The following is a 12469-nucleotide window of genomic DNA, read 5'->3' as shown; positions in this document are numbered from 1 at the left end:
TGAAAGAGGCTTTTGAATGGATACTGATTTTATCATACAATCTCATGTTTAGCACACTATGTTTAAGCAGAAGAAAGCAAAGGAGAAAGGGATTTTTTTTAAGAAGAAAATCTTCAAATATTGAAATGTTAATTAATTTGTTTTTACTTATTTCATTTTAAAGGTAGAACCTTGAAGATGCTACCTAAATTGCCATTAGGCTATTGTGAAATTTGTGGGGCAGTGCTAGTGTTTTGTGTGTGGCAATTACAGTTTTTTCAAGTCATCAAGTACTTCTTCCTTTGTGATTTTGGTCCATGAATCTGGAATAGTACCTATGTCTGTAAATTTTTTCCCATAATTCTTTTCTAGCTCTGATCTGAAGTGACAGACAAACCATTTCCAATATGGCTGGGTAGATGAGTCTGGGGTGATGCTCCATGTGGCACAATCACCTCCTGCTTCTCGATATTTCTTGTATGGGAACCACTGCATGCCATTTAAAGTAAATGTATTGTTACTTGCTACAGAAGTAGTACAGCAGTTAATGTCAAAGTAATCTGTTTTATGATAATACCATCCAATGACAGCCTGAGGACGGTGGAATGGCACACTGTGATCGCCATCATGTTCGTGAATGGTGTTGGTACAAATTGCTTTACAAAAAGGACACTGCTTCCAGCAGCCACAGAGCTGGTCAGAGAGAATTTTCTGAATGTCAGGAATCATTTCATCTATGGGCTTACTTGAGCAGTCCTTTTCGACTTTCCTCAATTCAGGATCTAAAGCTTCACTCATGGCTTCTTTGAGAAACTCAGTGTCCTTTATCTCCTGGTGCTCGATGCTTATGAGGTCTCTTCTTGGAAAGATCAGGTGGCTCCCTAGGTGATCACAGAACAAATCCAACCAGCGAGAAGCAGTGCTGCTTTCATTTGCTACTTCTGTGGTCTTATGAATGGCAGAGAGGATGACATTCTTTATGTCTCCTAAAATTATTTCTAAAAATGTCTTTATTTTTTCACCTCCTTTTTCTGAACAATGTCTTCTAATGTGGTCTCTAATGTAATCCCTGAAAAAGGATTCTGGATGATGAATGTACTGCCAATACTTATCAAAGTTTTCTTCTTCTGCCAGAGAAATGAGAACATGTTTCTCCAGGTTAGCCCTGTTTCCATTGAATGCAGGGCATGTGACTTTCATGTCCCCAGCTACTTTAAGGCCCATTTTTTCCCATATCGTGGCAGAGATAGCAGGAGTGAGCTTGAGCCACAGGAAGTTCACAAAAGATGTGATGGATGTGGCGCCTTGGCAGGAGATCTTAAAACTCATGAAGAAATCGTCTTTCTTGCTCTCTAGATAGTTCACAGGATCATTTGCTCTTTTAAATGCATCATGAATTTCTTTGAAACTCCTAGATGCCCTTTGGAATAAGTACAAGGATAAGTCAATGATGTAGTCTCTGGTAAATGTGTATTCTTCCTCAGGGGAAACAGATTTCAGTTCATTTTCTATTATCATCAAAATTTCATGAAAATCATGCTGACTGTAATCACGCTTTTGCTTCCAAATGTTTTTAATTATTTCATTAAATCTTAAATAAATATTGTTGGTAGTTTTATTAATTGACTCTTTATGGCTAGTTTCTATTTTTTTCGAAATTATATAATATCTTTTTTTCATTTGGACATGCTTGTCATAATTGATGTCAAATATTTCTCCATTCTTTTTCTTTAGTCTTTCTGCAATATTTTTGTCCTTTTTGAAACACTGTAGGAAAATATTTTCAGCATCTGAATCAATGTCAGGTTCTCTGACAAGGGGTACAGTAGAAGACACATTGTAGATCCAATTTGTCCAAACTTGATTGAATTTCTGAAGCAACTCTTCATCACTTAATTCTTTACCCTTCACATCTAAAGCCAACTTTTGGCTCATCTCTAACAGTTCATTTTCATATTGTGACTTTTGTTTATCTAGTCTTTCTTGGCTTTGTTTAAGACTGATGAGCTCATTGCCTTTATTTCTGGTGTCTGAAATAAGTGCATCTTTAAGCATTAGTAGCTTATTTTCAAAATTTGCTTTCCATTGAACCAATGTTTCACTATCTGGGTCTTCTTCAAAATACTTGTCAAATTCTTGCTTGATGGTTTCATATTTTGTACTGACTGGACCCTCCACTGCATTAGTTGTGAGAGTCAGGATTTTCCCATTGTGAATCTGATTGTTCAACTGATTCTGTAAGTCTAGAACATAACTTCTCAGTTCCCAGGTCCAGTGGTTATACATGGATTCCAGTTTACTCATGGCTATGACCTCTTGGGTGTTCCTGAAACTGAAAATGAAGTTCTCACTAACCAGGGCTTTCCATAAATCCTGAACTAGGAATTTTACATCTGACATCTTCATGATCCTTCCCTTGGATTCCTGCTGGGCAATCCTAAGAATCCCAGTTTTCAACTCCTGGACGTTGTGGCTATAGTGAGGATTGGGAGGGGCCATTGGGGGATTGCCATCCCAGAGGTGAGCAAAGTAGTAGACATGACTATTGACATCAAATCTAATTACATCGCTGAAGCGGGTTATGTTTGAGCACTCTTCCTGTTCAGCAGCTAATGCTGTTATTTCATCCAGTCTCTGTTCTAGTCTCCTTCGGCCTTCAATGTTTTGGTCTTTAGCTGTAACTTCTCCCACATTCTGATGGACAAAGATGCAACTGGGGGAGATTTTCACTTGTTTCATTCTCAGAAAGGCCTGGACAACAATTTGCAGGATATCCTGCATCTCTGAAGGATTCTCCCCGAAAATATTGATCAGAGTCAAGTTTGCAAGGCCAATGACAAATGTTGCCAACTCATTGTCCCAATTCCTGGATTTGTTGTTGAGTTCTGGAGCCCGAAGTCCTTCTGTGTCTACAACAAGCACAAAATCAAAGCCAAGTTCTTCTGTGAATGTCTCTTCCACCTTCAGGAGCTGCATGTAGGCCCCCTTAGTGCACCTGCCTGCACTGGCTGTGAACTGCAGCCCAAACAGTGCATTCAGTAGGGTTGATTTTCCTGAGCTCTGTAGGCCAAGGACAGAGAGAACAAACAGCCTTTTGTCTCCAACTTTCTCTGAGATCTTGTCAAAAACAGCTGTCACCCACTTTAGAGGCACATATGAAGCATCTCCATCCATCAGCTCAATGGGAACTCCAGCTACCATCAAATCTGCAGCAATCTGGGGGAGGCAGAGAAAAAGGCTGTCTCTCAAGGAGGAAGTTTCTTCCAGAGCTTCATATATCTGGGCAACTTCTCTGAGAACGTGCTCAATTCCTAAAGTGCAGTTAAGAATCTCGGTAGAGTTGGCTTCTATCTGCTTCTGCCAGAGTGTCAGGGAGCTGCTCTTCTGTGTTTTCTGCTTTTCTTCCTGTACCTGTGACCACAAATATTGTTGTTTTCCATGTAAATTCTCCAAGTGTTCTACAGTTAGATTTTCCAAAACCACACTTAACCAATATAAGAAGTAGAATTTGAGGTTATTTTCTGAGTCTTCTTTGAGAATTTGTAGGACAGATTTCATGAAACCATTGAGAGGGAAGGCCTTTTTAAACTGCTGCCACCGTATTTTTTGTTTTTCTTTCTGAATGTCACTCTTGTGTTGTTCAATGCTCCGATGCCCTTTTTCTTGCAGATGATAGAGTTCTTTGTCTTTCTTACACCAATGGTGCCACAGTTGTCCTTGAAGGGGCAGCAAATTTTCTTTTATCTGAGATACTTCGGATTGCTCCAGGAGTTTCCTATTTGTCTGTGCTTTTTCTTTGGCCTCCTTCAATGTTCTTTGGTATTCATCAATCATGAATCCTTGTTTCTGAGCCATCTGTGAACAGTCTTCTATACTGAGAGCAGTGCCAGAGACTTCTAGTAAATGTTCAATGGCAGTCGTGAGTTCTTCTGTTAATTCTGCTTCATTTCTATTCCTAATGCCAATCCTCACCCTTCTGCCTGAATAATTAGCCATGAACTTTTCTTTGTCATCAATCAGACAGATCACAGATTTTGATGACTGCCACAGGTTTCTGACAAGGTTTTGGTTTTCTTTATTGTTATCAGAAGCTGACATGAGGATCACAATGAGAGAAGAGATATCCTGCAGGAAGCTGAGTTGTTGTCTATGTTCTTTGGCATCTCCATGAAGATTGGTGAAGGCCACACACTTATCAAATGTGTCCTCACCTTGACCCCCAGGACAGAACCAGGAGATCTCCACCACTCCCTCCATCAGGAGACAATATTTGCTGCTTCCTCTGCAGTGCCTGTGAAAAAACACATCATGTTTATGTCTACTGAGGAGAGAGTTCATGATCTGAGATTTGGAAGCAGAGAAGCCTTTTCCAACTCTAATGAAGGACACAATGGGTGTAGAGACACGGCACATCTGCTGATTCCTGTGACTATAGCTCTTGTCCTGTGGTGATTTACTTGATTCTTGCCAACTTCTCCTGATTTTTCTGAGAGACCAGAGAGAGAATTCCATCTGAGAAGTGTTGGGATTTGGCACTATAAGGGGGAGTGCAAATTGACAAATGGAAAGTTTGGACAAAATATATTGTCTGGCAAGATCATCTACACAGTGAAAAATGGCCATCTGGATGTCCATTGGGTGAATGTGGGGCAGGATCTCAGTGGGTAAAGAATTAGTGACTTCATCACTGTCATCAAACAGCTCTTCGTATGGATCAACAACATCATTTTCCTGGTTGAAAGGAACTACAGAGTCTTGAGTGTCTCTATTTCCATCATTTTTGAAGATCAGATATCTGAACCCACAGTCTAGCATCAGTAGCTTTTGTAGGAAATAGAAGGGAAGTTCCTGTTCAGATCTTGGCTGTGTATTGTACACAGAATTCTTATAGATCAGATGGAAGTCAGCTCGGTTCATCCTTTTTGGGTAGTGATGTTCTAGACCCAGACGTTGGAGTAAATCTAGAAAAGGTCCTTTTTCTATCACCTCTTTTTCATTGTTATCATCATTTTGTTTTTCTTTCTTTTTAATCTGGAGACTTTGCAATTGCTTTTTTACCTCATCCATTTGCAAAGAAGAGATGGCATCTTCATAGCTCCCATCAATGAGTAATCTCAAATTATTCTCTAGATTCTCCCAATCATGATCTGTTCCAAACATTGTGAGGAGATGTGCAACCTTAGTACAAAGTAAGTGTTCCATATGCTGCCTTGTCAATGTCAAGCGTTGTGCTTTTTCTTCTAGAGAAATGGCTGAGAGTCCAACTGTGGTGGTCAGAGCTTTGAGCACTAGGAATGCCTGTGCCCTGTAAGTGTGGATAGTTTTGAGCTCCTGATATCTGTGTTGGACAGTTTGTATTTCATCCAGTAGGAAGTTTATTTCAGTGAACCCCAGGAGAGGCTGGAAAACATTGCTTTCCAGCTGATAGCCTGCAGCAGCTGCAATGCAGAGTAGTAGCAGCTGCATGTCTGGCTGCTCTGCTTCTCTGAGATAGTTCAAGAAGGAGCTAAGAGCTGTGGTGACATCACAGGTAGCCTTTCTTTGAGCCTCTTCCACTGTTTCTAGAGACTCAGATTTGTCATTTGCTTCCACGAGAGCTTTTTGGATTTCTTTCAGACTATTAAGGAATTCAGACAATTCAGTGATTTTAATTTGCTGTTCCTCTGACTCTGTCTGGTCAATCCACTGCATGATTGTCTTTACCTGAGGAAAGTTTTTCACTTTGTAGACATGAGGTTCTAGAAGGCTGCGGAACTGAGATTTAATAAACTGAGTCTTTTTAATGGAAGACTTTTTGCAAAAGTTGACAATGTTTATAAGAAAATTTTGTAGATTACAATTTGTGAGGCATGTATTAATCCAAACATCATAACCTTTTGTTTTGTGTGCCAGTGTTTGCATAAAATCCATCAGGTAGTTAAGCTGTTGTTCAGGGTCTGAGACCTCCCAGGATTTTATATCATTCAGGAAAAGTCCTGCTTCCTTTATGGTATTTGGTATATGTTCTTCAGGCTGGATGTGGGAAGCAAGGCCTGTCAGAGCAGTATAGTTTTCTGCCAGACAGTTAGCCACCAGAAAGGGGTCCTTAAAATTGCTTCTGTGATTTGATATGATGATGTCCCAAATGGGTACCAGCTGATGTTCTCGGTCAATGACACACCAGGTTTTGTTGCAGGCAAGAAGGCCAGTTGTCCACTGAACAATTCCATTTGCTTCTGGTGGTCCACCTATCTGGGCCATAGATAACTGAACTTTGATTTGGAGCTGTTGATTAGTTGAATTTTTATAGGAGCTTTCTGAATGTGCATCTGATGCCATCATCTCTCCCCCAACTTCAACTCCGAAGCCCCTGTGGCTCCCTCTTACATAACTATCCAAGGCCTCTGCTGCCTGCTGCTTCACACAATCCAGCTGGTCACTTTTGAAACCCTCTGAAATGGCCTTCCAGTAGAATATTCCCCCCAAATGCAGAGGGCCTTGATTACCATGAGAGCCAAATCTGCTGAAGAAGTTTTCAGTCCTTTTCCTCACTACAAGGAATCTGTCTGGTCCTTCTGTGTGTTCCAGTTGTTCTTCAATGATTTTCAGTTCCTTGAGAGCAGCGGAGGAAAGCTGGAGCTGATCTTTGCAAAAGTGGAAGGAGGCTAGTGGGTTGTAGCTGAACTTCGACAAGCAGAAATAAGTGTGCTTAGAATGTGATTGTTGGATGTCTTTGGATTCTAAATGCTTGACTGTATCCATTCCACCTTCAAAATTAAATCCCCAGCCTCCACCCTTGGCTATAAGTGTTAACTGGAAACCAAACTTCTCCACAGTTTCAGTAAACAGGGATTCTTCATAAGAAGATGTGAATTCTTTTGTTTCCATCCGTTTTCCTTGCTCAGACCCAAAGAGGAACAGTTCCTTCGGCACCCTGAGTAGTTCTTCTCTCCTTTTTGCCAAGTCCTTTTGGTGGCTGGTCTTATAAATTCCCTGCAGGACCCGTCCACCAGATGTGAATCTTAGCAGGTCTCTATCTGAGAAGTTTTGACTTTTTATCATTGCTGCTTTTATGTGACTGAGATGTCTCTCCATTGTTTCAGTGATATCTTTGAGGGGTACTTCTGGCCCTGGCCAGCACTCTTCTGGGATCTCCATTGCTTGCCTCAACTCTGCTTCCTTCATCCTTACTTCTTCTTCCTGTCTATGCTTCCCTTGTGACTGCAAGGCCCTCAGTTTCTGCAGTGCCTGTTCTGCCTGCTGCTGTCTGCCCTCTATTATCGCCTCTGAGGTGTCCTGGAACTCTGCAACACTATTCGGCTGTGAGAGGTCAAGCAGCTTCTCCAGAGCCTTTTCTTCCCATGTGTATTGTGTCTGGGACTTCAGCTTCTGGAGGTCTTTTTCTTCTAAGTGTTGTAAGGCCTGGGCACAGGTCACACCAAGAACTTCCTGAAGCTTAGGCAGCCAGTAGTCAACAGACAACCCCACTTCTGTCAGCACCTCCTGGAGATCTTGCTTCCTTCTGCTTCTGGACTGAGGTTCATCAGGGATGAACTTTGCTGTGTCCATTGCTCTGGAAAAATAGATATTTATTTATTCTGTGTCTCAACTGTAAGATATCTTATCCACATTATCCAATATGTAAGTGTTCTTAGGAGAGGAGTCTCCAAGGTTTTTCATGCCTTCATCTAATTGTCTTATTTACACTCATTTAAAATCATTGTTGTATTATTTTCTGTTTACTGAATATAATTTATATATTTAGCTATCATTAAGAACTTTAACATAGTAGACTGATTTTATATGTTTCCTCCTACATTGACTCAACATCAGAACCATTAAGTTAATGGTTAAATTTTAATACAAAATTAGGTGACAACTAATTTTTTTTATCTTAAAATAAGAGCGATTTCTATATGTTAATTAGCTTTTCTGTATTTGTTTCTCTGAAACCTATGTTTATTGCTTCCAATGAAATATCTCTGAATAAATCTTAAGTTTTGTAGTATTGGTTTGACCTGCTATCATAAATAAATTTCTACTTTGTTTATACTGGTCGCTTACTTCTAACTTTTTCATTTTGTTCTAGGATACTCTCTTAGAGTATTTTCTATTGAAATAAAACATTGTGACTAAGACAACTTGTAAATGAATTTGTTTAATTTGGAGCTTATGATTTCATATGGTTAGAGTCCATGGTCATATCAGGAGGCTTGGAAGCAGTCAGGTAGGCATTGTACTGGAACAATAACTGAGAGCTCACATTTTGAAACACAAGAACAATACAGAGAGAAAGCAAAATAATTTGTGTGTCTATGTGTGTATGAAAGAGACATAGAGGAAGACAGAGACAGAGAGACAGAGAGAGACACAGACAGAGAGACAGAGAAACACAGAGAAAGATAAAGAGATGGGAGAAAGAGGAGAGAGGGAAATGAAGGGAATGGATTGAGGGATTAGAAAGAGATAGAGAGAGAGAAAGAGAAAAAGAGAGAGACGGAGAATGTCTTGAATCTTTTGAAACCTCAAAGCCCACCTCTAGTGACATACCTCTTCCAACATAGCCATACCTCCTAATCCTTTACAGGGAATCCATCAACTGAGAATTTAGCATTCATAGATATGAGCCTATTGCCATTCTTATTCAAATCACCATGTAAGCAAGACTGTTTTTTAGTTTCCCATTGCCCAGACCTAAATAGTCACACAGAATCTATATTAATTACAACACTACTTGGCTTATTAGCTTAGGCTTCTTATTAACTAGCTCTTATATCTTAAATCAACACATCACCATTAATCCATTGATTATTACCATGAGAGTGTGGCCTACCAGCAAGGTTACAGAGCATCTTTCTCCTTTGGCAGCTGCATGGCATCTCTTTGTGTCCATCTACTCTCTCTCTCTCTCTCTCTCTCTCTCTCTCTCTCTCTCTCTCTGTTCTGATTTTGCATCTGGCTTTACTCTGCTAAGCTGTTGGCCCAAACAGCTTTGTTTATCAACCAATAAAAGCAACACATATACAGAAGGACATCCCATATCACATGTGCATGTGTGTTTGTGTGTGTGTTTGTGTATTGTTAGTATGAGTCCTTAATACCCAACTCATACAAAAAGGAGAGATCATATAGGCAAAAATTTGATAAAGAAACACTGGTTCTAACAGAAGTGATGAAGCAAAGGGATCTACAAGTTATCCATAGAACATTTCAACCAAGCACAGAAGAATATACCTTCCTTTTAGCACCTCATAGAACTTTTCCAAAAATTGAGTCATACTCAGTCACAAAGTAAGTCTCAACAAATACAAGCAAATTCTAATACATATTGTTAGACCACCACATATTAAATCTGGATATCAACCACAACAGAAAGAGCAGAAAGCCTATAATCTCATGGGAGTTCAACAACTGTTTACTGAATGACTACTGGGTCTGTTGGACTAGAAGTCCAAACATCAGGGAGGAGTTGCTCCAAATTGCACTCACATAACCACAATTGATGCAAAAGCAAGAGGATTTTTATTCTGTCATGATAGGGCCTTCAGGTTTAGGGTATGAAGGACATTTGTTAGCTGTTACAGTCCATCTTTTAAAGCAAAAATTCACAGACACAAGTAAGGGGACCTGTAGGTTGTTTTCCAACTTATTGGATTGGCTTATTCAAAGGGTTACTAGCAGTGATTGGTCTATTCCAGGACAGGAGAATAGCTGTTTGATAAGGGAAACATCTGTGGGTTGTCTTTGCCTCAGTTCCCAGAATGGAGTTATATTTAAAGATCATTCATAAGGATACAGGAGGATAAGCAGTCCAGCATGTGGGGTGGCGACTGTCCCTTTTGTGAACTGCTGACATTCTAAGTTTGGAACATGTGCCTACTACAGATATCCTGTTCTCCTAAGCAAAACGGATGTTTTCATGAAAGCAGGTCAGCTGTAGGTCCTGAGGGGGCCCTGCCGGGCTTTCTGGTCAAGGTAGAAATAAAGAAAGAAATTAAAGACTTTCTAGGATTCAATGAAAGTGAATGAACAATGTATTCAAACTTATAGGATGCAATGAAAGCAGTTCTTAAAGGAAACAAATAGCACTAAGTGTCTACATAATAAAATTAGAGAGATCTGATACCAGCAATAGAGCATCACAACTGAAAGTTTAGGTAAAGAAAAAAGCAAGCACACCCAAGAGGAACAGATGGAAGAAAATAGACTGAGGGTTAAGATAAATTAAATAAAAAATAAAAGGACAATACCCACTCCCAAATTAATAAAGTAGAGAGTTGGTTTTTTGGGAAAATCAACAAGATAAACAAACCCTTATCCAAACTGAGTAAATAAAGGAGAGAGAATATCCAAATTATCAAAATCAGAAATGAAAAGGGGGACATAACAGACATTGAGGAAATCCAAAGAATCATTAAGTTGTACTTTAGAAACCTGCTCTCTGCAAAATATGGAAATCTAAAAGAAATGGATAGATTTCTCAGTTGATATCAACTATGAAAGTTAAAATTGGATCAGAATATCAATTTAAATAGATCAATAATTCCTAAGGGAATATAAGCAGTCATTAAAATTCTCCCCCCCCCCCAAAAAAGCCCAAGGTCAGATGTTTTTATGCAGAATTCTGCTAGATCTTCAAAGAAGAACTAATACAAACACTGCTTAAATTATTTCTAAAATGGAAACAGAAGGAACTTAGCCAATTAATGTTATGAATCCACAGGGAACAGTCATCCTGACACCCAAACTATGGAAACCATAGAGATTCAACAGAGAAAGAAAATTTAGTACAATTTACCTTATGAACATTGATAAAAAATAATAAGATATTCACACACCTAAACGAACACTACATTAAAATTAAACATATCAAGTAGCTTCATCCCAGAGATGCATGGAAGGTTCAATATATGAAAATCAGTCAATGTAATCTACCTTCTAACCAAACTGAAAGGAAAGAAAAACATAGGATCATCTCATTAGGTACTGAAAAAGCCTTTAACAAAATCCAACACCGCCTCATGGTAAAAGTCTTGGAAAGATCAGTTACACAAGGGACATAACTAAGCATAATGAAGGCAATTTACAGCAAGCAGACAGCCAACATCAAACTTAGTGAAGAAAAACTCAAAGCAAGTCTACCAAAATCAGAAATAAAAAAACATCCACTCTCTCCAATATAGTAATTGAAATTTAAACTAGAACAATAAGACAACTGGAGGAAATCAAGGGGATATGAATTGGGAAGGAAGAAGTCAAATTATGGCTAATTTTACCAGGGACCTCCTATAGCTGATAAACATCTTCAACAAAGTGACTGGATACAAGATTAACTAAAAAAAAGTAGCCCTCCTATACACAAATGACAAAAAGGCTGAGAAAGAAATCAGGAAAACAACAACCTTCCCAATAGCCTCATTATTTATAATATCTTGGGGTAACTCTAACGAACCAAATGAAAAACTTAGATGGTAAAACTTCAAGTCTTTGAAGAAAGAATTTGAAGAAGATATCAGAAGATGAAAAGATCTCCTATGCTCAGTAGGATTAACATAGTAAAAATGACCATCTTACGCAAAGCAATCTACATATGGAACTCACTTTCCACCAAAGTCTAATACAACTCATTACATACTTTGAAACCACAATACTCAACCCATGGAAAAGCAAACCCAGGGCAGCTAAATCAATACTGAATAATAAAATAACTTCTGGAATTATGACCATCTTTGATTTCAAGCTCTACTATAGAAGTATAGTAATAAAAACTGCATGGTACTGACATAAAATAGATGTACTGCCTAAAGTTATTGAATTGAAGATACAGCAAAAAATATGCATACCTATAGACACCTGATTTTTGATAATGAATCCAGAAATACACAGTTGAATAAAGAAAACATCTTCCACAAATGGAGCTGCTCTACCTGGATGTATGCATGTAGAAGAATGCAAAGAGATCCATGCCTATCACACTGCACAAAACTCTAGTCCAAGTGGATCAAAGTCCTCCGCATAATAAAACCAGATACAGATATATTAAAACTGATAGAAGAGAAAGTGGGAAATGGGCTTTAACTAATTGACTCAGAATTCAACTTCAAAAACACAGTACTGATAGTGCAGGCACTAAGATAAACACTCGATAAATGGGACCTAATGAAACTGAAAGCACTTCCATAGGGCAAAGGATACTGTCAATAGGACAAAAGAGCAGCCAACATAATGGAAAAGATTTTCACCAGCTCCACATCTGACAAAGAACTAACATCCAAAATATGTAAAGAACTCAAGAAACTTGATATCAAAAAATCAAATTAATAATGGGATACAGATCTAAACATAGAATTCTGAACAGAAGAATCTCACGTGGCAGAGAAACACTTAAAGAAGCATTCAATAGCCTTAATCATCAGGAAAATGAAAATCAAAATTACTCTGAAATTCCATTTTACTCCTGTCTGAAAGGCTAAGATGAAAAGCACAAGTGACATATGTACTGGTAAGGATG

The 12469-nt window shown here is 38.8% G+C and overlaps 1 protein-coding gene across 1 annotated transcript; it reads right to left on the bottom strand.

Annotated features, from left to right (window-relative positions):
* Positions 1–222: 222 nt before the first annotated feature.
* Positions 223–7527, bottom strand: LOC121458039 (interferon-induced very large GTPase 1-like). The gene has a single exon (XM_041667158.1). It carries the CDS (start codon positions 7525–7527, stop codon positions 247–249), a length of 7281 nt encoding a protein of 2426 aa, XP_041523092.1. The 3' UTR covers positions 223–246.
* Positions 7528–12469: the final 4942 nt, after the last annotated feature.

This window comes from Microtus oregoni, unplaced genomic scaffold (assembly GCF_018167655.1).
Source record: "Microtus oregoni isolate MIOR12 unplaced genomic scaffold, Mior012 000016F_ref0000370, whole genome shotgun sequence".
Classification (NCBI taxonomy): domain Eukaryota; kingdom Metazoa; phylum Chordata; class Mammalia; order Rodentia; family Cricetidae; genus Microtus; species Microtus oregoni.
Note: the sequence above shows the minus strand (reverse complement) of the source record. Positions and strands in the feature narration are given on the sequence as shown.